General features: G+C 54.8%; 2 protein-coding genes and 1 long non-coding RNA gene across 8 annotated transcripts in view; 2 read left to right on the top strand and 1 right to left on the bottom strand.

The window, feature by feature from the left end:
- Positions 1-1,955: 1,955 nt before the first annotated feature.
- RBM26 (RNA binding motif protein 26) lies at positions 1,956-25,469 on the top strand. 6 transcript variants are annotated; one of them, XM_076067858.1, is made up of 22 exons: positions 1,956-2,476; positions 3,673-3,791; positions 5,779-5,951; positions 6,356-6,459; positions 9,742-10,025; positions 12,586-12,855; positions 13,450-13,743; positions 14,198-14,341; positions 15,138-15,287; positions 15,642-15,774; positions 16,422-16,578; positions 17,115-17,315; positions 17,414-17,545; positions 18,008-18,085; positions 19,114-19,245; positions 19,787-19,861; positions 20,559-20,744; positions 21,415-21,513; positions 22,583-22,813; positions 23,279-23,365; positions 24,034-24,147; positions 24,505-25,469. In XM_076067858.1, the coding sequence occupies exons 1-22, from the start codon at positions 2,418-2,420 to the stop codon at positions 24,586-24,588; spliced, it is 3,306 nt and encodes a 1,101-aa protein (XP_075923973.1). In that variant the 5' UTR covers positions 1,956-2,417; the 3' UTR covers positions 24,589-25,469. The 6 variants fall into 6 exon arrangements, with proteins under 6 accessions (XP_075923973.1, XP_075923971.1, XP_075923972.1 ...); XM_076067856.1 differs by having other exon boundaries at positions 21,409-21,513; XM_076067857.1 differs by having other exon boundaries at positions 1,957-2,476; positions 19,784-19,861.
- LOC142925087 (uncharacterized) lies at positions 10,032-11,912 on the top strand. The gene is made up of 2 exons (XR_012942190.1): positions 10,032-11,031; positions 11,486-11,912. It is a non-coding gene; the product is annotated as an uncharacterized LOC142925087 (long non-coding RNA).
- A 1,088-nt stretch (positions 25,470-26,557) lies between the features above and the next one.
- The window catches only part of SLC10A7 (solute carrier family 10 member 7), a 37,455-nt gene continuing 36,587 nt past the window's right edge, over positions 26,558-27,425 (bottom strand). Inside the window, exon 12 of the mRNA XM_032956364.2 lies at positions 26,558-27,048. Coding sequence (XP_032812255.1) covers positions 27,013-27,048 — 36 coding nt within the window. The 3' untranslated portion in view covers positions 26,558-27,012. The remainder of the gene's footprint in view (positions 27,049-27,425) is intronic.

Raw genomic sequence — 27,425 nt, 5'->3', positions numbered from 1 at the left:
AACTAAAACCACCGATGACTTTCCACGAAGTGATACTTTATCAACTCAATTGGGATGATCAATGATGAATGATTTTGATAATTTGATCATTTCTGTCATTGATGACCAAATAATGTGGATATATATTTTAAAATCACATTTAATGAGCAGAGGCCCACAACTAAAAGCGGCCAGCAACAAACAGCACCATTTAAGTTGTAATAAACAACAGCTATTTATTTGACACATTTCTTGAAACGAGCAGGAGCTCGGGAAGAGGAGACGACGATGACGGGAGGAGGGGAATCCAAAGCGGGAGCGGTGCAAGGGGGAGAGGCGGAAAAGGAACAGAGTTGTGAGCAGCGGTGCGGTGAGTGTGTGGGGGGTGTTAGCGAGTGGATGATTTTAACCTTATGGCGGTGTTAGTCTGTTGATGGTCGGCGATGCGGCAATGGGCTCATCCCGACGAGCTGTACACGATGCACCACCACCACGGTGCGTACCGCGAGCGTTCAAGGTTTCGGCGCAATTGTCGTCCTCGCTGAGTTTCGACATCGCGGAGTGTGGCACCGAACTCGGATTGATTGGTTACCCCAGTCACGGAGTTAAGTTACACCCCTGGAAAAAAGTGTCCCGGAAATATCATTTTTAATTGCCTCGGGCAATTTGTATTGTTTGGTACCCTGGGTGACCGCCATAAGGTTCATTTGGTGGATGAGTGGATGAGTGGGTGTGAGAGTGCCTTGTTGTTGTTGACCTGCAGTGCCGCGGTTGAACACACATTGTCTGGTGGACCAAGTCCTAACTACGGGGGAGGAATCCATGAGTGAAGTTCACGTGAACAGTGACCGTGGTCGTAGCGATAAAAGGGTGATGAGGAGGGCGACGTCAAACACCGTCACCCCCCCCCCTCTCTCACCCCAGACCACTCATCCCCATCACACTTACCCCCCTCGCACCCCTCCCCCCACTCACCCCCGTCTCACTCACCCCCGTCTCACTCCTTTCACTCCACCATGCGCACACACCTGAAGCCCCTCTCGCTGCCTCAGTAATCGGGGTCAGGCGAGGCGAGGTCGCCCCCAGCTGGGCTCCCCGGGAGAGGCCCCCTGTAAAGACGACTCTTCTCTAGTTTACCCACCACCACCGCCACCAGACGGAGCCAATTAATCGGGTTTGTCGCGTAAACAACACGTGTCAATTAGTAAACGACTTCAGCACACCGGTGCGCTGGAGAGTAAACCCACTGCATTTACAATTTGAGTACGACGTTTCGCTGGTACAACAACAACCAGCTTCATAAGGCGATTTGCCAGAATGGTGACTCTTGCGTCACCACGCTTAGCCCCCCCCCCCATAGACCCTCCCCCCCCATAGCCCCCCCTTAGCCCCCCCATAGCCCCTCGCTTAGCCCCCCATAGACCCTCCCCCCCTTAGCCCCCTCATAGCCCCTTTATTACCCCCCCCCTATACCCCCTCCCTCTCTTAGCCCCCCCATAGCCCCTCCCCCCCATAGCCCCTTCCCCCCTTAGCCCCCCTATAGCCCCCCCTTAGCCCCCCCATAGCCCCTCTATTAACCCCCATACCCCCTTCTTAGCCCCTCCCCCCTGCCCCTCCCCCCCCTTAGCCCTCCATAGCCCCTCCCCCCAATAGCCCCCCCTTAGCCCCTCAATTAGCCCCCCATACCCCCTCTTAGACCCCCATAGCCCCTCCCCCCCTTAGCCCCCCCATAGCCCCTCCCCCCAATAGAGCCCCCCCTTAGCCCCTCTATTAGCCCCCCATACCCCCTCCCCCTCTTAGCCCCCCATAGCCCCCCCCCATAGCCCCTCTATTAGCCCCCCATACCCCCTCCGCATCTTAGCCCCCCATAGCACCTCCCCCCAATCCGCTTCTCCCGTAGCCCCTCCTCCCCCCCCATAAACTCCTCCCCAGCCCCTCCTCCCCCCACGTCCACTCCTCGTGGCTGAGATCTCGCGGGGGGCGGGGAGTGTGGAGGCGGGGGGGGGCTCCACACTCGCCGGCTCTCGCGAGATCGCGGCCGCCATGTTGTCGCTGGAGCCATGCGACCCGAGAGGCCCTGAGCTCCGCGCCGCGTGAATCTTGACACCCGCCACCCTTCCTCCTCCTCCTCCTCCCGTCTCCCTCCACCTCACTCATCCAGCAGTGGATCCAGCAGCCGACACACCTTGCAGCGGCTGCTCGTCCAGCGACACCGGCGCAAGAAGCTGATAAGCGGGCCCAGCCTCCGACGCAGGAGCATCCTGATACAGTGCTGTACAGTAGCTGAAATCGAGAGCCACATAACCCCGGGGGATATCCAACTCGAGTCTGCAGTGCCTGTCGCCGCCGCCGCCGCCGCCCGCCTTCTCGTTCGCTCCTCCAGCCACCGCTCCAGCCCCCGTGCCCCGCGGCGCGGGACGCGGAGCCCTGCGTGCAGGATGCTCATAGAGAACCTGGAGTCGCTCAAGGCCTGGCTCACCAAGACGCTCGACCCCATGTGAGGCCCCCGCACCGCCGCGCCACGCGAGGGCGACCCCGGGGAAGGCTGCAGAGAGAGAGAGAGAGTGGTCGTCTTGGTGTGCGAGACGGGCCCATTAGGAGCCTGCGCTCGGTGTCGTGTCGCCCACAGGGGTCTAGTGAGGCCTGTTTGGGCCTAGAGGGGGCCTGAGTTGCTCCGTGGGGCCTTGAGAGAGGTCTGGGGGATGAGCCGGAGGGTCTGTTGAGGCCTGTGTAGGCCTGAGATAAATGCCTCAAGGCCCCGGGAGGGGTCTGTTAGTGGCTTAAGAGAGGTAAACAGGTCTGTGGGTGGCACTCGTGTCTCGCAGCAACAACAACAACAAAAAATATAACCCTGGTTCGATCCCTCATTGGGGGGGGGCCCGTTTCCCGTGTGGAGTTTATATTTTCTGTTCTGCGTGTGGTTTTTTTTAATCCAGGTTTTTCGCTTTCCTTCCATTAAAAAAAAATATACAAAGTGCGTGGTTTTGGCAAAAAAAGTATCCACCAGTGCGGAAAAATCACCCGACAATTAGTCCATTGGCATTACACACAGCAGCGACATCGCCCGCCCCTACTGCAAAAAAAAAACTTGTTGCCTGGAAAAGAGTCGTGAGATTCGGCGAGCCCTTTTTGTTGTTGCCTAAACGACATAACAGATGCGCTTAATGAGGCCTGCAATTCGTCACTTGGGGCCCGGAGAGATCCCTTTTTGAGCCGTGGAGATGTGCAAGGATGCATCCTCGCGGGACGAGGTGTGTGGGGCCGACGCAGCGAGAATGGTGACGGAAAGGACAGCCCAAGAGAACGACCACCCGATTCAAGAGCCGAATGGCTCACAGGGCTATACCAAAATAAACCGAACTGAACATTAAACCGAATTGAACTTACACCCGTCATTGTGTCAGCAGTGATATGTTAAATGGCAGCAGCACTAGGACAGCGATGGTTTGGGGAGGCCTTCATCCAGCAGTGCATAGACAAATGGCTGACGGAGTGAGGCGATGTCGTGGGTGCGAGTTCCTCTCAGGCGGTCGGAAGATGCTCATATTAGTGGGGAGGCCAAGAGACAATGCGGTGAGCACCTAGAGGGGTGAAACGGGACTCATAGGGGATTGATGTCCCCCGGAGATGTCCTTTGGTCCCCGGCCCTACTAAGTACCCCCCCCCCCCCCCACATGGGTGTCCCTCCTGCAGTTGCGATGCGGACCCGTCGGCCCTGGCCAAGTACGTGATTGCGCTGGTGAAGAAGGACAAACCCGACAAGGAGCTCAAGGCGCTGTGCGTGGACCAGCTCGATGTCTTCCTGCAGAAAGGTGGGCGGGGGGCGAGATGGGCGAGGACCTAGACTTGGAGACACCAAACAAACTGGCTGTGGTTGGTGGGACGGGTAACCGTGGGAACAGGTGGGAGACCAGTCTTATTTGACGGGTGAATGATTTGTTGGAGCTGACAGGTGCATGGATGAACTGGGATATGTGAGGGATCTGCCTGGAAGATAATTGAGACACTAGTCTCAAAGAGAGGTGAGGAAGTGATATGTGGGGCAGGTGAGAGACCGGTCTAGTTTGCAGGTGAATGGGGCATTCTTAGTGACAGGTGATGGGACAGTCCAGATGACAGGTCCATGACAGGACTGTAGAATGGAAAGTGGCTCACTTGCTCGATATTTGAGGGACTAGTCTGGGTGACGGTTGATTTTTTGGTCTTTGGTACAGCTGATTTACCAGTGCATGGACAGTGAAGGAACTGGTCTGTATGCCATGCAAGGGACTGGTTTTGGGGCTATGTGTTGAACTGGCATGTGTTTGAGTAACATTTGAACTTCAAGCATGAACATGCATTACATGAAATCTTCTTGTACTTTATAGCCATCATATATCCTGTAAATGCGATTTGGGGTAATGGTGTGAAACTAGCTAATTAAAGAGTCAAAACTGTTTTGAGGAAACCCAATTAAAATGCGTACTATCCATACCTATTTTGTACGGGTGGCAACCCTCGGTGTGCGGAGCAGTTGGATGGCAGGACTGGGACAGGTAAAGGGGTTCCCTGGGGAGTAGGGTGAAGGACTCCAGTCGACAGGTGATTTAGTTGGCTCGTCAGGGGGACAGCCGAGGGACTGGTGTTAGGGGAAAGATGAGGGATGGGTTCAGGGGACAATGTGAGTGACCAGTCCAGTTGACAGGTAAATGACAGGTCTAGTGGACAAGTGAGTGTATGTGAGACAGGTAAGTGAATGGTTAAGGAGATGGGTGAGTGAATGGGTTTTGGAGAAAATTGAGTGAATGGTGAGGGAGACAGGTGAATGAATTGTGTGGACGATAGGCGAGTTAATTTAGTGGGAGAAAGGTGAGTGAATGGTATGCAAGACAGGTGAGTGAATGGTGTGGATGATAAGAGTGAATGCGGTGGGAGAAATGTCATTGATTGGTGTAGGGGACTCTTGACAGGTCTAGAGGACAGGAGATGCATTAGCCTCTGGAACATTCGCCAGACTGGTGTGGGGGGGGGGCAGGTGAGGCTACAGGGGCAGGGACTGTGCTCCTGTCAGTTGTGATTTCTCCGTACGCCAGAGAATAAGTGTCGCAGCTTCACTATACAACTTTCCTTGCAGCAGCAGCAGCGTTGGTGGTGCATATCAGTAGCTTGTGTATTTGGGACCTGATAGAGCTGAGACACCGGGTTCGAGGCCAGGCAGCTGCCTTAATTCGGATTGTTCAGTGTAAATACATGCAGTGAGATAGCGCATCAGCCCAGTCACCAATGCCTGCACAAACGCAAACCCATCAAATTACATTTGTTTTTGCACTTAATTTGGATAAATGCCATCCTTGATAGTTGAAAATTTTGCTTTGACTGTAATGCAATGAACATTACTTTCATATGGCATAGCGGGTACTGCCTTTACTGTGTGGTCCAGGTCACTTTAAACGGTTTCAGAAAGTTTCGTGATGTCCATCTCCATGGACTATTCTCAAGGGCAAAGGGTCGCACTGCTCTCTGAAAGCTTCGTGATGGATTATTTGTCTCCTGCTGTGACGCTGATAGCACGGTCGGGTTCAAAATGGATAAACATTTTAGGCATTTTTAAAAAAATATAATTTTGTTAGTTGTGGGATTTAAATTGGAGTTCCCCTGGAGGAAATCCCACGTGTATCAAGTGGCGAACACAGATGGGTTTGTAAAGGAGTCTGCTTGCTTATACCACCACCACCTCCCGGTCACCGTGCAGCCCGGTGGGATTGGAAGTTTCACAAATCTCTCCACGATCCGCCAACCTTTCTTAATCGCGTGTCGCAGATACGGCCGGTTTCGTCGACAAGCTCTTCGAGGTCCTCAACAACAAGTCGTACCTCCCCACACACGCGCCGGCCTCTATAACGCCCACGGCTGGAGGGCCTGCCGAGGCCCCCAAGGGCGAGCCGGCCAAGCCCGAGTCCGGCTGGCAGGAGCGCGCCGAGCGTAAGGACGAGGTGAGATTTCCTGGACTGTTGTGTTTCACCTCATTGTGGTGCGGGCCGCATGTGTGTGCATGATCGTGGATAACCTGTGGGGGAGGTTCGTGAAGGATGCTACAGGGCAGTTGGAGAGTGGTGGAGTGCGCTCGCAACGACAAGCAGAGCAGCCGGGAGGTTAAACGCAGAAAAATGGCATGGTGGAGGGGATGGGTGGTGCATCTTTTCGGTCATCTCAAGAAGTCAACCCATAACACCTGAGTTTGTCCCAGGACCACCTGTCAGCAAGTCTTCCAAACTTAATATCATAGCCTCAAAGTGCACCTTGCCTGACACACGTGTTGTGGTGATGTCACCTACACTCAGTGGTGAATGGCGGCCGTTGTTGTGCGTGACCCCGTGTTGCACGTGCATGTGATTAGCACGCGCCGCCTCCTTCTGCTGAGGAGGATCGCGACAGCCGCAAGCCGGGGCGGAGGAAAAGTCACAGCCCCAAGCAGCTGAGCGCTGGGTCTAGGGACAACAGGCAAGTGGCAGGATGCATGCTACAGCACGCACACGACAACACACGCACGACAACACGCGCAACACACAGGTGGTGACGTGACCCAGCGGTTAAGAACGTTTGCTGCTTGTTGTAAAGGTTTATGGTTCGATTGCAATGGCCTCCATGATTAACACTGGCGGTGTATTAACCATATTAATCATATGCGCTCTCTGCTTCACAGTGGGCATTACTACTATAATGAGCCAAGAATGTCTTGAGTGTAATGCGCGTGACGCCACTCCACATGCCGCACCCCCCTCATTAATATTCATGAGCGGGTGGATTTTTACACTCACGCAGAAGGTCGAGCGGAATTTTTTTTTCACAAATTCACTTAAGTTTGGCGTTTCTTTATTGAAAGTGAATCCAATAAATAATTATATATTTATTCCTTCAGCACTTGAGACAAAAGGTAAGTCTAATTTATGCTTCTACATTATGGTAAAATAGACATTCCTCAGTGATTTTCCAAATATTGTTTCGATTTCAAATTTATTTCAACCCCAGCTCCCGAAAGCAGAAGAGAATAAAGTATCAGAGCAGTGAATTTGAACAGTTATATATTCTTTGCTACAGTGACATGAAGTGAGGTATTTTATGATGTAGTTTTGTGCAATAATCACTGCCATTAATGCAGTGCTTCAGTGAACTGCAGTGAAGTGTTTTATGACATACTTTTGAGCAAGATTCACTTGCATTTCCGACCATCACCACCTCGCCAGTGAACTGGAGCACGTACACCAAGCCCTCAAGAGGAATGGATATTCGGATTGCACGATCCGTAAAGCTGTCACCCCAACCGTTGGGAGAGAACCACCTGAGGACCCAATCAAAGCCATCACCTTGCCATACATATCAGGGGTCACCAAAAATATTTCCAAAATCATGAGCAAACACAAGATCCAGGTTTGATTCAACACAGTACATAAAATTCGCGATCTGATCCCATCTGTGAAGGATGTGATCCCTGACATGCAATACCCCGGTGTCTACAAACTAAGTTGTGCCTGCGGCAGTAGTTACATTGGGGAAACTAAGCAACATGTCTCGGACCGGGTTTGTGAACACAAGGCAGATCTGAAACACGGTAGGACTAATACCTCTGCCGTGGCTGATCATTGTTTTAACGCTGTGGGCACATATGAAATTCATTTCTCCATGACGAAGGTACTATGCAAACCAACTGGCTATCAACAAAGATTTGTTCATGAAGCCATCCAGATATATAAACACAGACACAATTTCAACCGAGAAGATGGGTAAAAACCGAGCAATCATTGGAAGCATGTTATTAACCAGGCAAAGTCATAACTGGCTGTGATGCTTCCATCCTACCTGCCGATGTTAACAGTTATTTCCGACTCTCTGAGTTACATTACCTTGTTAAATGTCTTTACATTAACAGGCTAAATGTCTCACTAACATAGCCGCTGCTTCCCTTTTCCTCGATGTGGCGGTGGCTCTCGTTGTTTAATAAGCTGAATGTGTCTCATCAACACAGTCACTGCTGCGGCAGCCCGTCTCACATTGACGCGCTAATCTCTAATCTCTAGCAATACAATGGCTTCTTCAGCACCGTAGTGGTGGGGTTACATTAACAGATTGACATGCTAATCTCTAGCAATACAATGGCTTCTTCAGAACCGTAGTGGTGGGGTTACATTAACAGATTGACATGCTAATCTCTAGCAATACAATGGCCGAGGTATATTACTTGTATATTCCATCTCTAGCCCTGCCCACTTACCCTTGGGTTGTATCCATCTCAAACCTATATAACCTCTTGCTGCAGCAGTTCTCTCGCTGTATTTCTCCTGCCTCAGCAGTTCGCCTGCTGTATTTTTTCACCTGAAGACGACTGCTTATGTTGCGATTGAAATGTCGTGATTTTTTTATTTTATTTTCTATCTACGTTACTTTACCGAAAGACCCAAAGAGAATGAATTTCCTGTAGTCACGAAAGCTTTAAGTCAAAATTACAGCTTCCGTCCGAGGACGGGCAAAGAAGCTCGTTAAAGATATTTTGACGACATTCGGAAGAATATTCCATTATGTGCCGGCCTCATGGTCCAAATTTTCTTAATTTGAAAAATAACACAACAAATTGTACGTAGCGACCATCACCCCAAACTGTGAAAACTCATCATGACCCTCCTGAAAAAGAGTCGTTAGACTTACTGAGGCTTTCATGGATAAACCAGTCTATTAATATACATCTCCATATATATAAGGCAAAGTTGTGAATGTGTGTCTGTTCAAAATGTTTAGCATCCTTCCCGACATGCAACAAACTCGAAATTTGCCATGTGGCTACTTTCTAGACTGTACATCATAGACAAATTATACAAATACTTTTTTTTTGGGGGGGGGGGGGCAGGAGCTCAATAATGCATCTTTTATTTGCACGGCAAGTGAGCTGTGACGTCAAATCTGTCATGTGACCCTCGCATGTGGAAGCGTAACACATTGTAGTGTAGTGGTTAGCGCGCCGTGCTACGAACCCGGCGACCCTAGTTCGATTCCCACTCACGGCCACCACCGGTGATTATTTGAACCGGTCCTGGGCCTCCCCTAGGTCGACTCAGCCTCAAACGAGTAACTGGTGTGGTGTGTGTGAACATCGCCACTGTGGAGACAAAGGCGGCCGCCCGTGTTGAATCCAAGTCCCGGGCGAAGCCGGGTAGTACAGCTAGTGCTATGTAGAATGTACATGCTGTCGACAGCGCACACACATTGCCTATAACGTACACTTGTTTACAGTATATAGCTTACATGCTGTATGTGACATAAGCTTCATACAATTCACTCACTGTACAACCCACACATTTTTAATACCAAAGATCCCCCATATAGCCGTAACAGACTTTTGGGGTAAGTGCGGTTAGCGAGCACCTATTAAGGCCGGCACGGCACGAGGGGATGGGTGGCCAGCACCACGCCTGGCTGCCTTTTTTTCTCCCTAGTGGTGATGTACACACACCGCACTAGGTACTCATTTGGGACTGAGTCGACCCAGAGGAGGCCCAGGACCGGTTCAGATAATCGGAATGAGCAGGAACTCGAACTCGGGTCACCAGGTTTGTCGCGCAGCGCACTAACCACTGTGGCGCGTTCCCAAATATTTAATACCACACACACGCTGGCTAACGGCGCACACACCCTCCCTAGTCCATGCGACGACATTGTAAGCGACGGAGAAAGGCTCGGCGAGTTGGGAGCGGCCGGCGCTCACGGCTCCGTTTTTTTGTTTTGCCATCGCAGGAACCGTGATGACAAGCGGAGGGACGAGCGGCCCCGCCGGCGCGAGTACGAGCGCTTCTCGTCCCGCGACGGACGCGACGGGCGCGACGGGAGGGAGGCGCGCGACGGGCGGGACGCGCGGGACGGGAGAGGGGCCGACGTGCGTGAGGGCAGGGACGGGCGAGGCGGGCGCGATTCGTACCGCGAGCGCTACGAGCGTGAGCGCAGGAGGGGACACAGCCGCAGCCGAAGCCGCAGCTGGGAGCGGTCGCGCGACGCTCACCCCCCGCGTAGTCACAGCAAGGGTGAGCTCTCCCGTCTCCGCGTCACTCCGTCTCTCGTCCCCGTGCTTCTTGTCCCTGTGTCTCTTGTCCCCGTGTCTTCCATTGCCGTGTCTCCTGTCCCCCGTGTCCCTACCTCCGCGTTTCCCTCCCCGTGTCTCCAGTCTCGGTCTCTCACCCCTGTGTTCTCCCGCCATCTTTTACCTCTTGCCTACCATTTCCTCATCTTATTGTCCCCATGTCTCCCCATGAACCCTGAGAATTTTAGTAATCTGTATTAGCCGATGAGGTCGTGACGGTTTTCTTATTTTATTTTTGTTGCTGTATACACTCTGTACTGTTCCCATTCTTTTGTAATGTGCACTGATGCCTACTTTATTTGCGGCGATATTGGAACGTAAAATAAGGATTGATTATTGTTAAGGTTCCCATTATCACATTTACACCTCCCATAGTTAAGTGTAAACTCACGCCTTCATAATTTTCACTCATCATGGAACATAACCTTTTAAAGCAATGATCATAGAATGCATTTTAACACGTAGGGATCATATAATGCGTTACACACTTTGATTTTCTATTTTTGACCTGAGACTTTGCTCAGTGCAAATGATAATACCTCCTTGATTTAAGCCTCGCCTTTAAATGATACGTTAGTTTATGAAGCAGGTACAGAGGGGCGAGGGGGTGTGCTCGCCGGTATTTGTTGTCATGATCACAACATAAAGAGAAACATTCTGGGGAGTTTCCTACCTTTGAGTCTTTCTCATTCATACTCACGAGCCAACTACCTGCTCTCACTGTAATCCTCTATCGCCCACCTAAGCCTCGTCTGTCCTTTCAGAATTTGCTGAATACCTGTATTATTTATCACCTTATTATGATAGGATTCTTGTAATTAATATCTGCTTAATGTACGTTATGATAATGACGTGGATTCGAAGGCTCGTTACTTTTTCGAGCTCTTATATTCTGATTTATTCGGCATGTTTCAGGGCCCACCCATAATCATGAGCACGCTTTAGGTCAAGTGATCTCTGGAATTTCGATTTAAAGCTTTCGTGACTGCAATGATTCATCTTCTTTGGTTCTTTCGGTAAAGTCACGTAGAATGAGAATAAAATAATAAATTGATAAAATAAAATAACACAATAATATTCTCACGACGTTTCGGCCACAACACAAGCGGCCTTCATCAGGTGAAGGGGGCGAGACTGTCTGGTAGGACAGCGCTGGAGTGAGAGAGCCACGTTCAGATCACGGCTTTTAAGCTGTGTGTTCCTCTCACACAGCTTAAAAGCCGTGATCTGAACGTGGCTCTCTCACTCCAGCGCTGTCCTACCAGACAGTCTCGCCCCCTTCACCTGATGAAGGCCGCTTGTGTTGTGGCCGAAACGTCGTGAGAATATTATTGTGTTATTTTATTTTATCAATTTATTATTTTATTCTCATTCTACGTGACTTTACCGAAAGAACCAAAGAAGATGATCTCTGGAAGTCGAGTTCAAATCTCGTCCATAATGGATCCTAATATCTCTATTGTTTGTTACTTAAAGCTTTACAACCTGTGCCGAATACGAGTAGGGCACTCTTTTAAAAGTTGTGCAATTCATCCTACAACTATAAAGAGCTTCTCTGAAATAATACGCTTAGCTCCATCAACTCTTTTTGCAGTACTTATGATGAGTTGACAGATTACCGTCTTTGTACGACTAACTCTTGGTACTGTCACCCCAGTTAAGATGAGAATTAGCTGCACATGAGTGCAATTCTCCTTGGATTAACAGTTCTTTCTGGCAAATGAAAAGAGATTTTAGTAAGATGGAGCCTTAATGGAGCGCTACAGAATTACATATCGCCTATGATATTATAAAAAAAAAAACACTTACGGGGGAATGAGGCTATAAGATTGGCAAGAAGTGCTTCTCCAATCTCATTGAGTTAAATACATATGACTGCAGGGTGTTTTTTAAAAACTATAGATTAATTGGGTAATCCTTAATTTTCACCGATTATTAACCTTACAGCGGCATCTTGGAAGAGTGAAGTATTTCTCAATTCCTCTCAAAACAAAATGAAGACTTGTTGAACAGTTCCCCAGCCTGTGGCTCAGACCTGAGTTATTCCATACAGACTGGGAACAGTGATTGAAGTAGTATTTAAGCAACTTAATTGATTCCTGAAAACGAATAATATTGACAATAAAAAAAAATTCAATCACAGCACCAAAACTGCCATGGTTAAAGGGTAACCAAGGATTTATTGATCAGCGCACTTCCAATGCTCCATTCATTTTGGTTCTACTGGACCTTCATGCAGTTTTTCACAAGTGGATCGCTCCGTTTTTATTTACCGGATTAATGGATGGGTGGGCCTGATGGGCAAGTCATTAAAGTGGCGTATATCTTGCCTTTCAAACAGGCAGTAATTTGACCGTGGTGAGAGAGCAGCAACGTGTCTCCTGTCTCTGTGTCCCATGAGAGGGAGAGCGAGCGTTGTGCGAGAGAGAAGCGCCGTGTCTCCTGTCTCCGTGTCCCATGAGGGAGAGCAAACGTGGTGAGAGAGCAGCGCCGTGTCTCCCCAGACCGCGAGCGTGACAAAAAGTTTGAAGGGGAGCGAGGGGACGTGCCGGCGGAGGGGTACGTGCCCAGCACGGTCGTCCCGGGGGGGCCCGCTCCTTCCACGCAGTTCCCCCCGGCGGCCCCCGTGCCGGGTCTCCCTGCGACCATCGCCACGGAGACGCGCCCTGGCTACCGTGGCAACAACCACATCACCGGGCCCCCGCCATCCTTTGGTAAAGGACCACCCGGACCTCCCGTGGTGCCGAACAAGGCGCGCTGCCGGGACTACGACGGTGAGTGCTTCGACGGTGCAGCTGTAGCAGCAGCAGTGGTAGTAGCAGTAGCAGCAGCATTAGTAGCACCAGCAGTAGTAAAAGCATTAGTAGCTGCAGAAGTAGTAGCAGCAGTAATAATAACAGCAGCAGTGCTAACAGCATTAGTAGCCAGATGGAGATGGCTATCCATGTCTGTAGTCCAGCAGTCGATTCGAGGATTGGTGGATCATCGCACAAATGTTGTGAAACTCCCTTCCCGTGGGCATCGAGCAGGGGACATAGCTCGCCAGGAGAAGACGGAACAGCAAAAATGTTAAGCCGACCTGTTCTGTCTGTATGGTGTAGTGTTTCCCCCTCACACGTGAGGCAGAAACAGTCGTAACAGTAGCAATAGTCACAGCAGCAGTTGTAGCCACAGCAGTACTATTCGGAGTTGCAGAAGCAGCATGAGCTGTACCAATAGCGTGAGCAGCAGCGTGTATCGGTTGGTTTGTCTTGTTTTTGTGTTCTTGTGTTGGTGTTGGTCACGTATAACAATGTGTGTATATGGGTGCGTGTGTTTTTGTGTAGGTTTGTTAATAGTGTGTGTGTGTATCTGTGTGGGCGGTGCAGAGAAGGGGTTCTGCATGCGAGGGGACATGTGTCCCTTTGACCACGGCGCCGACCCGCTGGTGGTGGAGGACGTGAATCTGCCGGGGATCATCCCCTTTCCCCCGCCCCCTACGCCATTGCTGGACCCCCCACCCCAGGGAGGGCCCCCTCCCAACCTGCCCCCACCACCCTCCCTCCTCGGACCCCCACCATCGCTCTTAGGGCCTCCACCTCCTCTTCCTCCACGGCCGGGCTCGATGCCCCCTGTTCTGCCACCCGTGTCCGGTGGGCACGCACGCACGTGCATGCACAGAGGCACGCTCTATTACTCGCGCGAACGCATACACTAAAGGCAAAGATCCCTTGGCAGTCTTATAGGCTCTTGGGGCAAGTGCTGTTAGCGAGGATCTGTGAAAGCCAACACGGCACACGAGGGGGTGGTGTGGCTAGCAACACGCCACGTCGCCTTTGTCTTCCCGGATGGTGATATATATACACATCGCACCGAGTAGTTGCGTAAGGCCGAGTTGACCTAAAGAAGGGACGGGACTGGTTCAGATATTTGTCACTAATGTTGGCCGCGAGCAGGAATTGAAGTTGAGTCGCTGGAACCGTGGCGTGGTGCGCTAACCACCAAGCTTCTGCTCCATACGCACCGTTACCTCGAACACACCTTGCGCAGCGTGACAGCAGTGCGTTGTCCCCGATTGTGTCGCCCCCCACCAACCTTGCCGTGTGCCCCTTTGCTGTGTCCTTTTGCTGTGCCCAGGACCCCCGCCCCTACCGGGGTCGCGCATCGACGGGCCTCCCCCGCCCGTGTCCAAACCGGTGCCCACCATCCCCCCTCCTCCTCCACCCGGCATCCACATCCCTCCGCCTCCACTGCTGCCCCAGGCATCACAGTACAACATGGGTGCGTAGGGCAGCATGTGGGCAGCGCACACAGAAACATGGGCAGCACGCACAGCACCTACTGCACATACAGCACACACAACACTTACTGCACAGACAGCACACACAACACTTACTGCACAGACAGCACACACGACACTTACTGCACATACAGCACACACAACACTTACTGCACTTACAGCACACACAACACTTACTGCACATACAGCACACACAACACTTACTGCACAGACAGCACACACAACACTTACTGCACATACAGCACACACAACACTTACTGCACAGACAGCACACACAACACTTACTACACAGACAGCACACACAACACTTACTGCACAGACAGCACACACAACACTTACTGCACAGACAGCACACACAACACCTACTGCACAGACAGCACACACCACTTACTACACCTACAGCACACACAACACTTACTGCACAGACAGCACACACGACACTTACTGCACATACAGCACACACACCACTTACTACACCTACAGCACACACACCACTTACGACACACACGGCACACAAAACACTTACTGCGCGTACTGCACACACAGCACCCACACGCCCCGTGATAGAATCACGGGGTGTCTTTGCATACCTAGGGTGGTTTGTTTTGCGGTGTATGGTGTGGTCTGACGGTGTACGGTGTGTTGCGACGGTGTATGGTGTGTGATGTCGTGTGACATGGTGGGGCATGGCGAGTGTTGCGTGTGTTGTATAACAGTGTGTGTCGTGGCTTGTGGGGTATACCATGTGGGTTGTGTGCGTGACGGTGTGGCATGCAGACCCCTATGAACCGGACGGCTACAACCCCGAGTCTCCGAGTCTCACGGGCCCAGCTCGCTCCTCCTTCCGGCCGTTCCCCCCGAGACACCAGAACCTGCGGCCCAACCTCATAGGCCTCACGTCCGGAGAGCCACACAGCGGCCCCAGAGGTACCCGCAATCTTCCCGCTCCGCCATCTGGCACGCTTTATCTGCACCCAGCACACCACACCCGGTTACACATCTTGCATTTGGCTGTGGCTACTGCCAGCCGCAATGGCAGCTACTCCAGTTTACCAGTGACCCAGAAAATATTCGGTGAGAAGTTAGACCCGACTCCCATGTGCCCTGTTGCTCGGCAAACTCCTTAATCGTGAGCCTCCTGAGCCCTGCTGGCCTCACTCGCCCAGCCCTGTGCGAGTGTGGTGCGCTCGCGGTGCGTGTTTGCCCGCCCATTCTATCCTTGCTGCTGATAGCCTCCACCATACGATCTGACCCCGGAGCCTTGTGGTGTGTGCGGCGCAGGAGGGCCGCCACCCCCGGGTGTGCGCGACGGGCCGGGCCCTGGCGCTGCGCGCATCGTGGTGGAGCCGGACCCCCGCAAGCGGCCGGGCGGCCTCCTGGACGGGCCCCTCGCCAAGAAGCCCTGGTTCGAAAAGTGAGCAAAAGCCCCCCCGGTAGCGCCAGGCAGTGGCAGCTGCAGTGGTCCTTGCCTTGAGTTCCTCTCTCGATTACTGCTGGACTCTCTGTCCAGCAGTACTCGAGGTGATGCACCTTGATGTCGCCCCGTGTGTCTTGAGCGTGTGTCTACATGGTCGTGTGTGAGATTGTGCATGCATCTGTTGTGTTTGCGTGCGTGAGCACATGGATTTACATGCACCTGCTCTTGCGTGTCTGCATTCATGCATGTGTCTTTGTGCTTATATTTGTACACTGGCACTTGTATTTACGCATCTGTGTGTGTGTGTGTGCATATGTTTACTTGGGTGTACACATCTATTGTGTTTGTGAGTGTGCACGTGCGTCTGTATATGTGTGATGTACGTGTGTGATGTGTATGTGTTTGTTCCATTTCTGCTCATGGCCAACACCGGTGACAATTATATGAACCGGTCCTGGGCCTATCCCCTAGGTTGACTCGGCCTCAAATGAGTTCCTAGTGCGGTGTGTAAACATCTGCGCTCTTGGGAGACAAAGGCGGCCGGTCGTGGTGTTGGCCACCCATCCCCCTTGTGTGCTGTGCGAACAGCACTTGTCCCAACAGTCTTGTTAAAGCTACATGGGAGGGGGTCTGTGTGCGCGCAGTAACAGGCCGCCGTACAACAGCCAGGGCAAGCCGCCGTTTGCTCGTAAGCAGTACGACAGCACGCGGCTGGAGATCCGCAAGGTGCCCAAGGAGCTCAACAACATCACCAAACTCAACGACCACTTCTGCAAGTTCGGGACCATCGTCAATATCCAGGTGGGGAGGGGGGGGGGGGGGCTTCAGCCAGCGTGGGGATTGTTGCCAAGGCTTTGCCGACGCTCGTACAATTTCCCCGTGCTTTTGTTTGGCACAGGGAAGGGTTTTTGGAGAGAGGGGGAAGATGGGGACGACGTCTGCCGAACACATTCTCCTGCGCCGGAGTGATAGTGACAATTGAGTACGTTTGGTGTCCGCACTGTCAGTGGAGTGTCGGCGGCTGTTACGGGGGGAGGCGCTGTTTCGTTTCGTAGACGCGCAGCGGTAGGGGTGATGTTGCTGCGTGTAATTCCAATTGAGTAATTTGCAGTGTCATTTTTTTAAAATTTGGACGATGACCCCAGCGCACCGTGGCCTACCGGTCGTTTTGAATGATGCGAGCGGCGAACGCGATAACCACTGGGTTGCGACCGGGCATTGTCATCATGGAGTGGCGGTGTGGTGTTGTGGTGCGATATTGTGGCGGAGCTGCACCAGACGGCGCCGCTTGCGGCCGGCGCGAGGGTCCTGACGCTTTGGTCCGTGCCGTCTCACAGGTGGCGTTTGGCGGCGACCCCGAGGGGGCGCTGGTGCAGTTCTCAAACCACGACCAAGCGCGCCGCGCCATCTCCAGCACCGAGGCCGTGCTCAACAACCGCTTCATCCGCGTCTACTGGCACCGCGATGCCAACGGCCAGATGGGCCCCGGCGCCCCGCCACCGCAACTTCCGCCGATGGGCGGCGGAATCCCGACACAGGTGAGCGCGCGCACGAGTTCTTTTCCCCCCGCCGTGCGTTCCTCCCGTCCCTCGGACGTTGCTGCTGACCCGAGCGCGACTTCCCCCTTGCCCTGCAGGTTCCGATGGGGCAGGCGTGCGGCTTTGTGCCGGGAAAGCCGTCGGTGAAGGAGCGGCTGGGCCCAGTGGCGGGCGGGGAGCCGCCGCCACCGCCGCCGCAGCCCAACGAGTCTCCCGACGGCAGCGCGCAGGTACAGCCCGCGCACCGGCGCCCGCGTACCGATTCCGCGTTGAGTGCGGGCGGCCGCCAGGGTTTGCGAGAAGGTGAGGGCGGCGCTGTGACCCCGTGTGACCTGCTCTCGCGATGAGCGCTCCAGTCCCTCCACGGCCGTTGAGGTCCCTCGTGGAGTGAGCAGGAGTTAGTGGTGGGGTTTGCGATCCCTCCCCGCACACTGCCAGAGGGGGGCGCCGGCGTGGCACGGCCACTGCCAGCCGTGTGAACGCTGCGCCTTCAGCGTGGACTTGTGAGCGACTGTGCGTGAGCGACTCGGTAAGTGACAGTATGGGGGTGACCAGGCGACGCTGTGAGTGCAACTCTTGCGTGTGAATGACTGCGAGTCACTGGGCAACTGTGTGGGTGACTCGTTGGGAGGCCGCGGGCCACGTAGTGAATCTGCTCTCCGCTGTGTGTGCGTCTGTCGTGGCCACGCAAGGCTGGAGCTAAGCCTCCCGTGCGGGAGCGGCTGGGATTTCCCACCGCGCGGAATGAGCCGCCCCTCACAGCCGGGAAGGTAAGGGGTCGGCTCCCTCCTCTTCCTCCTCCACCTCCACGCCGCGATACCCCCCCCCTCCGCCCCTGCTTCCCTAGACTTGACGCTCCTATAGTTTGAGGTGACGGGGAAGTGGAGGAGGGGTTGGAGTCCGTGTTTGCTGGGAGCACAGTGCTGCTCGTGCTGGTGCTGCTAATGTGATCAGTTGCGGCCTCGTACGCGAGCCTGGACCATATATTTAACCCGTCACTTCCACTTTAGGCGGTGCCACTTGAGTGCTTTCAGTTTCTTTGTATGACCAGTAGCAGTGAATTATGTGATTGCCATATGAAATTAGTGGGGTTACCAAGCAATCCACTCTCGTTGGTCGTATACATAAATCGGTGCTACACGGTTTTGCTACCTTTGGTGGTGCTGATGTGTGCTCTGGCCCATAGCCTTACATCCGAGAGCACTCGTGCGAATGACAGTCGATCGGGCGTGACGATTTGTCGACTCGCCGATAAAATCCATTCTGATGCTCGTGACACCCGCGTCAAATTGTGCACGCGAGCATCGATTATTGACTATTCGTGAAAATTAAACAAATGATGGCGCCAATCTTCTGCTCAGGGTAACAGCTCACCCGTAAGGACAAGACAATAGCACTCGTGCAAACCAGACAAACTCGTGACCCCGAATCGTGAGAATCGGAGCACTCTGGGGCCTGGGTGATATTGACTGAGGAGTGATCCTCCCTTGTGCAGCGTTAACGTGGAGCCTGTGTGATCAGTTGGGGCCCCGTCGCCTTTCGTCGGTGGTCGCGCTGGTCGGTGTCGGTGGCAGCTGTGCCGTGGGCAAATCATAAAACCAGGATCCACAGCTGTCGGCCCTGGGCTCTGCTTTGGCATTGATAAAAGCGCATTGATTCTTAAACGTGCAGCCGACATGCGTAGACGCACGTGCAGTTGGAGGCGAGCGGTCACGGCGGTCGTGACAGTCGTGGCGGTCGTGGCCCTGACGGTCCGTGTGCCCGTCCTTCCCGTCTCCCCCCGCCCACCCCGTGTCAGGTCCTCTCCACCACGGTGGGGCTCACCAAGACGGTGTACAACGTGGCCGCCCTGCGTGCCGCCCAGCGCTCCTCCTCCTCGCACTCGGCTCAGAAGGCGCTGGAGAACAAGGAGGCGATGCGCAAGAAGCAGGTGCGCTCACGCCCGTGGTGCCGCCAATACCCGGGGAATCGACGAGCCCCGTTTATCTGTTGATGCCGACGTTGGCGGGCGAGCCGGCAGGCCGGCTGTGGGAGCAGTCCCGCGGTGGATACCTGAAACGCCGGCGGAGCACAATGGAAGTGGGAAAGCGGTGTTACTGTGTGGTCCGCGGTTTGGTGACCGCAGTCGCGCTGTGGAGATTCCGAATGGTCCCCCGGAGGAGACGGCCTCGTCTGCCGTGCAATGCTCCGGTGCGGTTTGGCACGGAGCCATCGTTCAGTGGCGACCGCGGTCAGCGATTTGAGTGCTCGTCGGAAGGCGTTGGGGTCGTCCTCCGTTGCTCCTGGCTGAGCCTCGGGGTCGACTGAGGGCACCTCGAGAGGTCACGCCGCTCCCGGCCCGACGTTGCTCGTCGCCCGATTGCGTTTTCGCTGCGCTCGCCGGCGCCGGGCGTGGGGAACACGGCGGCGCGCGCCGACTCGGCGGTGCGGCGAGCCGGAGTGATTGTGCCGTTTGTCGCGTCTCGCAGCAGGAGGCGATAAAGATGCAGCAGGACATGAGGAAGATGAAGCAAGAGATCCTGGAGAAGCAGATCGAGACACAGAAGGTGCGGTGCAGGGCTGCTGTAGAACTGTGACGCCGGGGTCAGGATGCTATACGTCGTTCGACCCCACACCCCCCCCCCCCCCCCAATTCAATTGGGGTCATTGTTCCCAACTCCAAGCCATCATAGTGGTTGGAGGTGTCCGTTAGGGGCCAATTGAACGAGATCGCAATAAACCCTGGGAAAGACAGCCTGACTCGTGTCACTTGGCACCCATGCAAATGAGAAGTTTCATCACAAAAAATTATCCAGGTGATTTATATATTTATTGTTCTCAGCCAGGGTGGGGGTTCGGTCAACACTTAGAAGACCTGAGCTTGGTTTGATTCCCGACTTGGGTAACCCCTCTGTGTTGAGTTGGTGTGTTCTCCCCCTGTTCTGCACGGGTTCCCTCTGGGTTTCTCTGGTTTCCTCCAAAAGCTAGAACACACGCACCGTATTGGCCAAACATCCCAAATTACTCAACTGGGCTCACACACAGCAGCACCGTCGCCCCATACTGCAAATAACTTGCCAATGCCCTCCTGAGCAACAGCCTTGAGACTCGGTGGGGATTTCCTCGGAGCATAGGTAGAATCACGAACTAACAATTTTCACCGGCGTGGTTGTGCTTTGCCGATGCCGTGGCCACGCACGCGCGGATGTTGGTGCCTCCGTCGCCGCTCGTGACGCTCGTGTCCATTGGCGGCGCCCCCCGCAGTTGCTGATCTCCAAGCTGGAGAAGAGCAAGGCCTCCAAGGGGGAGGAGGATACCGAGATCATGCGGACGCTCAAGGAACTGTCGCAGAACATCTCGCGCCTGCAGGACGAGCTGAAGACCGCCGCTCCGGCCACCCCCGCCGGGGCCCCCGCGCCGGTCGCCACGCGCCGCCGCTCCAAGTCCGAGGTGTGGAGACCGGCGCCGCTGCTGCGGGCTTGCGTGCCGTCGACGCGGTCGCAACGCATCGTGGGTTCGCGTCCGGGAGGTGTGGCGGAGTCTCGTGGGTGCTGTTGAGAAGAAACGGGAATATATTTGGAGAGAGAGAGAGAGATTCCTTGGGTGTCTCTGTGAGGCAGATGGTTCTGTTGTAGTCAACCGATTAGCACGGTTGGCTATGGACAGTGAAAGAAGTTCAACATACAGTACATACATAGGGGGCTCTCTGGGTCTCTTAGTCTTTGGGCATTTATGCCAATCTGTATCTCTGTCCAAGTCTGTGCAAGGCAATCCAGAATTAGATTGTGTCTAAACGTGACCACATCTCGAGATGCTGTGTGGAAGAAGCCGTTTGGTGTAGTTATATATTACAGAGGCAGACGCACGATCAGTAAAAACGAAGGGCTTGAGCCTCGACTTGGCAGGGAACCTACAGCACGGATGGCTGAGAGGAGGAGGGACACTGCGCCGCCCTTTGCGCCCGATGTTGCGGCTTGGAGGTCGTCGCTGAGTGTGTTCACATTGACGGCACTTGTCTCTCCGCTGCTGGATGAGGGCCCTCCCCCTGCCTCTTAAGTCCATGGAGCTCTTTGTTTCACGGGTCGGTTAAGGCGGCCGCTCTCTGTGCTACCAGGCCCAGAAGGAGCTGCTGGACATGGAGCTGGACCTGCACAACAAGATGCAGGCGGGCGAGGACGTGTCCGACCTGCGCAAGAGGCTCTACACGCTGCAGTTTGAGGTGCCGCCCCTACCCTGCCCAAACCGCCGTCCCCTGACCACCGACTTCCCATCACTACCACCGCCTTCACATAACCACCACCGCCTTCACATCACCGCCTTCACATCACCACCATCGTCTTCCCATCACCACCACCGCCTTCCCATTACCACCACCGCCTTCCCATCACCACCATCGTCTTCCCATCACCACCACCGCCTTCCCATCACCACCACCGCCTTCCCATCACCACCACCGCCTTCACATCACCACCACCGCCTTCACATCACCACCACTGCCTTCACATCACCACCACCGCCTTCACATCACCACCACCGACTTCCCATCACCACCACCGCCTTCACATCACCACCACCGCCTTCACATCACCACCATCGCCTTCACATCACCACCACCGCCTTCACATCACCACCACCGCCTTCACATCACCACCACCGCCTTCACATCACCACCACCGCCTTCACATCACCACCACCGCCTTCACATCACCACCACCGCCTTCACATCACCACCACCGCCTTCCCATCACCACCACCGCCTTCACATCACCACCACCGCCTTCCCATCACCACCACCGCCTTCACATCACCACCATCGCCTTCACATCACCACCACCGCCTTCCCATCACCACCACCGCCTTCCCATCACCACCACCGCCTTCCCATCACCACCACCGCCTTCCCATCACCACCACCGCCTTCCCATCACCACCACCGCCTTCCCATCACCACCACCGCCTTCACATGACCACCATCGCCTTCCCATCACCACCACCGCCTTCACATGACCACCGCTCGTCACGCTGCGTAATGCGAGCAGCCACGTGCTGGACGCCGGCTCCATGAGAGTCGCCGTGCGGTTCTTCTCCGTTTACAGCCCTTCGCTCGCGTTTTCCTGTGTCGCGATTTTCCCAGTTTGTTTTCCCGCATTTTGCGTCCAACGCTACGCAGCTTGGCTGTGTGCGCGCGTGCACCTAGCCTGGCACAAGCACCGTGTAACGTCGGTCATCGCACGTTTCAGCGCCGACGTCTTAAGCGCGCGCCCCTGTGTTCGCGTGAGCGTGTGAAGGCCGCTCACTTGGGCATCCTGGGAGCCGGAGGCCGCGGCGGGCGGGGGGGTCCAGGCTCCTCCGGGAGGGGGCGGGGGTCGCGTGGTCGGGGCGGCCGGGGTGGTTACCGGGGCTCACGGGGCGGCCGTCACCCCCTGATGTCGCACACGGCGCTGGATTACCGGCCACGTGCGCTGCAGGTGTGCGGCCTCGCCGCCGAGGACAAGGACGACATCCTGCTGCACTTCAAGGTGCGCGTTTACTTATGGGTGTGTTGTGCATGCGTGCTTGTGTGTACATCTGCGTGTTCACGCACAGCCCCTTTGCTGCTGAATGAGGGCCTCCCTCCACCCTTCAGGTTGATGAAGGCGGTGGGGAGCATAGATGTGGGAGCTCAAAGTAGAGTACAACTGTATTTTGCTCCACTGCCCTCTGCCACCCACTACACAGCCTTTTGTCCAGGCTCAAACCTGTTTGGGTCACGAGATCTGATGAAACCAGGTGCATTCCAGGTGTACAGCCTTAAGACTCCAGGAGCAAGTGGTGTTAGCGAGCACTCATGAAGGCTGGCATGGCACACGAGGGGGTGGATGGCCAGCACCACGCCCGACCGCCTTTTATGCGTGTGTGTCATTGATTTTAGCGCGTGCGTGCGTGTGCAATCTGCGTGCGAGAGCAACAGTGATATGGTGCTTTGGTCGTGTGGGCGTGAGCAGAGTCTAGGGGAGGTGGAGGATTTCCGCAGCGACGAGGGGTCCTCGTCGGCCGTCGTCACCTTCAAGACGCGCCTGGAGGCCGAGCACGTGAGTGTCGCCCTCTCCCCGCGCGGCCGCGCACGTCCCTCGCGAGACTTCAGCATTGCCTGCAAGGCCCCGGCGCCTCCCCCGTGCTGCCGGCGCCGGTCGCTCGCCTGCGTATCCGTTTTCATCGGTAAACGGGAAGGCCTGTGTTGGCCACGCGAGGGACAGCCTGTGCGTGCGTTGTACGAGGCCTGGATCGATTCACTTGGCGATTCCAAGTGTCGCGATTCAGGTGTCACGTTTAAATCTAGCAATCAATTGTTTCTCGCCTCTTGTTTTTTTTGTCTCGTTTGTCTTTTGCCTGTCGTTATCTTCGATGCAACATGAGCAAAGTATGTTGTGGATTCACTCTTCAACACACCGGTGGGCTAAAGTAGTGAACTAATTGTCTTTTGTCAACGTGACACTTTAATTTGCTGATTGGCCGTGTCGGGTGGTGGAGGGTTACGACACATTTATAAATAACGCGATCTAACCCCAAAACCTTTATCATGAATATGTTAGATAGTCTTACATCGTGGCATTCCCGAAGCGAGTCTGTGACATCACGTCTCGCACCGATCGTCGAGTCCGCGTTTCCACCCGCAAATTCCCTGCGAGTCGATGACCCCCCCCGTGTCCTTCTCTCCGTGTCTCCCCGTCCGTGTCTGCCGGCGTCCGCGCCGTCTCAGGCTGCGACACAGGGCGCGCGCTTTAAAGGCCGAGACCTCGTGCTCTCCTGGCACAAGCCAAAGATGGCGTCCACGTCGGCGGAACCCGAGGACGAGGACGCGGAGGAGGAGGAGGTACGAGGCGGTTGTCCCAGAGCGTGTGACGCAGCGAGCGACGCGGTTAGGGACGCATCGTGGGCTGTTGTGCTAGGCGTCTGGCTCGGCACAAGCACTGTTATCACATCGCCACGGGCCATGAGCCTATTGGGTGTGAAACCGTCTGCTTTAGCGTCTGTACGTGCATGTGCACGCATGGACGTGTGTGTAATCGTGTATGGTGTGGGCGTAACCCCGCGTTTGTACCTGTGCATACGCGTAACCGTATTTGCGACCGTGACTGACCGTGTGTGACTGACCGCGTGTGTGACGGTGACCTTGACCGTGTGTGTGACGGTGACCTTGACCGCGCGTGTGACCGTGCGCGTGCGCCAGGAGGGCGAGGCCGCAGATGACACGCTGCTGCAGGACGATGACGAGGAGGAGGAAGAGGACGAGTCGCGCTCCTGGAGGCGATAGCGACCTCGTCACCACGGCCCGCCCCCTCTGGCTGGGGATCCCCACCCCGCCCACGGCCGTCTGCCTGCGTTAAATTTGACCCGTGGCTTGGAAGCGATCGGGATTGTCAGGAGGCTGCGTTGTTGTTTTGATATCGCTATATTTACGGTAATTTGGCAGCGAGCAGAGCGGAGGGATGTTCGCTCGGGTTAGGTAAGATGTTACGAGCTGTACACAGATCTCTAAAATTGGATTTAAACAACTTGTAATATAACTCTTAGTTTGTAAAAATATGAATCTTGCGCGCTGTGTTATAGTCACGGTTTGCATTTGGACAGGTCATAGTTTTTATGCTTAGTATTTTATGACTAGGACATGGTGGCGTATATTTTTTTGTGTCGTTTTGATTGTCTCAATTGCTTTACACGCGAGACGGATGCAGCGCCACGAGGGGGCAGCTCCAGCAGCGCCGTCACGTGACACGGCCGAAATTCCCGCGCTGCGACGTTGCCCCTCCCCCTGTCCCCCCCCCGTATCCGGGTGGCGTGGCTGCCCTCCCCGTGTACCGTGGGCGGCCGGTGAAGTCGACCGGCTCGAGTCGGATTCCCCCATTCCCCCCGCCCGCCTTCGCTCGCCGCCCTGCGTCCGCACGGTGGTGGCGGCGGCGGCGGCGTCTTCGTTGTGAATTTTTACTCTCGTTGATTTTGTTTTTGGCATTGAAAGGAAATAAAACGTGGAATGGTTTTGGGGGAAAAAGAAAAAAAGAATATCAAGTGAAATCCTAAATGAGCTGGAATAAAAAAAAAACTCAAATGTAAACACCTTGATTGGAAATGAAATTGGACAAAACAAATGAAACCATTCCGATTGAACTCCCCCAAGTTTTTCCAAAAGAACTTTTACCAAGTGTCAAGGCATTTTTCACATGGGCTCTGTGTACGAGTGTCTGTACGAGTGTGTGTACGAGTGTGTGTACGAGTGTGTGTACAAGCGTGCGTGCGACAATCCCGGCGACCCGAGTTCGTTTCCCGCTCAACACAGGTGACGATCATCTGAATAGGTCATTGGCCTCCCCTAGGTTAACTCGGCCTAAAATGAGTACCTGGTGCGGTGTGTAAACATTGCCATTGGGGAGATAAAAGGCTGCCCCACACACCACCTCGTGTGCCATGCCGGCCTCCCAAGGTGCTCGCCCACAGCACTTGCTTCAGTCTGTTATGGCTATACAGGGGATATTTGTGCTAAGACAAAGTGGGGGGTGATGGTGTAGTGGTTGGCGAAACAAACCCGAGTTTGTCAGAATTTATCATGAGCCTCTACTTCGTGTACCCGGTAATGACCACCCAACTCTTCCTCCGGCCTCGGTGCTCGCTAACAGCACTTGCCCCAAGTCTGCTAAGGCTATACGGTCTTCTGAATGTGTAATACACGGGCAGGGTGCGAGTGGTGTCCGTTGTCGCGCCCGGGAGTAACGCGGTTACTCCACAGTAACCCGATTTGTGGGGTCGCAGGGGCCCCCCTCGCGAGTGCAGGGCAGCGGACGTCGCCCCCATTACCACATTTACAGCTCTCAGGGCGGTAACGGGAGACGCGTCTTGGAGCAGCGCCGCTGTGGTGCAGTCGGGGGGAGTGGTGTGAGTGGTGGTGCAGTCGGGGGGAGTGGTGTGAGTGGTGGTGCAGTCGGGGGGAGTGGTGTGAGTGGTGGTGCAGTCGGGGGGAGTGGTGTGAGTGGTGGTGCAGTCGGGGGGAGTGGTGTGAGTGGTGGTGCAGTTTGGGGGAGTGGTGCGAGTGGTGGTGCAGTTGGAGTGGTGGTGATGCTGGTGGGGTGGGGGGAAGTGATTTTTGGGATGCGAGATGGCTCTGAAGGCTAACCTCATTCTGTTGCTAACCCACTTCGACAGGAAAGACGCTCTAACCACGTATCGATTCCCTTCCCCGCCCACCCCGGGTGACGAGACCCCGGAAATGAGTGACTCGCAGGGTAAAGGAAACCTCTCCGTGTCGGTTTAATCGCATTCTCGTCTCCGAGTCATCCACCTCCCCGCATAACGACCACGGGTAAAACACCCTCCAAATAACGGCCACAATACAGCTGCGAAACCCAGACCACCAACACCACCAAACGTCCCCACCTTCACCACAACCCCACGGGCTTGCTCTCACCCCCACGTGCGTGCGGTGTTTGAGAGGCGTGGGTCACCGGGCCCAGGCTCCGACCGAGGCTGTTGAGCGCCGTCGCCCCCCAAACTCCGTGCCACCCGCTCAGCAGGTGTGTGGGCGCGTGCCAGGAGAGCGGAGCTGGTGCCAAAGTCGCGTTGGAGGGCGGTGAGGAGCAGCCGCGGCACCCACGAGTTCCTCTCGTGTGTTTGCGCCCCCGGCAAGCGGAGGTGGCAACGGGCGCAGGCCAAAACGCGCCCCGGCACTACCGGGGCCTCCGTGGCACCGTCACGGGAGCAGCCTGGGTAGCCGCAGAGACTGGCCCTGTGGGAACATGCGCACACAGACGCGGTGGTCACGAGAACGACGACCCCCTCTGTCGACAAGTCAGACTGTTGGGGGCAAACACTGGGCACGCGGGCAACGCAGCCTCGCCTGCCGGAGGAGCTCACCCAATGGGACCGTGTCCAGATCTTTCAAAGTTCTGAGAGCTCCTCACCCTAACCCAGCTTGGTTAAACTTGACAGGGTCCTCCTGAAGACGTTTCATGAGACTCGGTGGGGCTTCTCGCGTGAGCAAGCATAGTAAATAATAAAGCCACAACAGCGACTGTTCGTGGAGGTGCTCCCTGCGGAGCGCCTGTGAAGTTAAATGGGCCAGAGGGCATCCCTGTCGCGCACACCCCCGAGGTGAATAGGAAA

This window comes from Petromyzon marinus, chromosome 18, assembly GCF_048934315.1.
Source record: "Petromyzon marinus isolate PM22_M1 ecotype Great Lakes invasive population chromosome 18, UKy_Petmar_22M1.pri1.0, whole genome shotgun sequence".
Taxonomy (NCBI): domain Eukaryota; kingdom Metazoa; phylum Chordata; class Hyperoartia; order Petromyzontiformes; family Petromyzontidae; genus Petromyzon; species Petromyzon marinus.
The sequence above is the reverse complement of the archived record's forward strand: the minus strand, read 5'-3'. Positions and strand labels throughout refer to the sequence as shown.

Bases quoted from the DNA above. Each gene is read 5' to 3' on its own strand.
- RBM26 (XM_076067855.1), top strand. From the start codon at position 2,418: ATGCTCATAGAGAACCTGGAGTCGCTCAAGGCCTGGCTCACCAAGACG. The intron at 15,775-16,421 runs GTGAGCAAAAGC...GTGTGCGCGCAG, and splicing joins AAGAAGCCCTGGTTCGAAAA to TAACAGGCCGCCGTACAACA. The intron at 24,148-24,504 runs GTACGAGGCGGT...CGCGTGCGCCAG, and splicing joins AGGACGCGGAGGAGGAGGAG to GAGGGCGAGGCCGCAGATGA.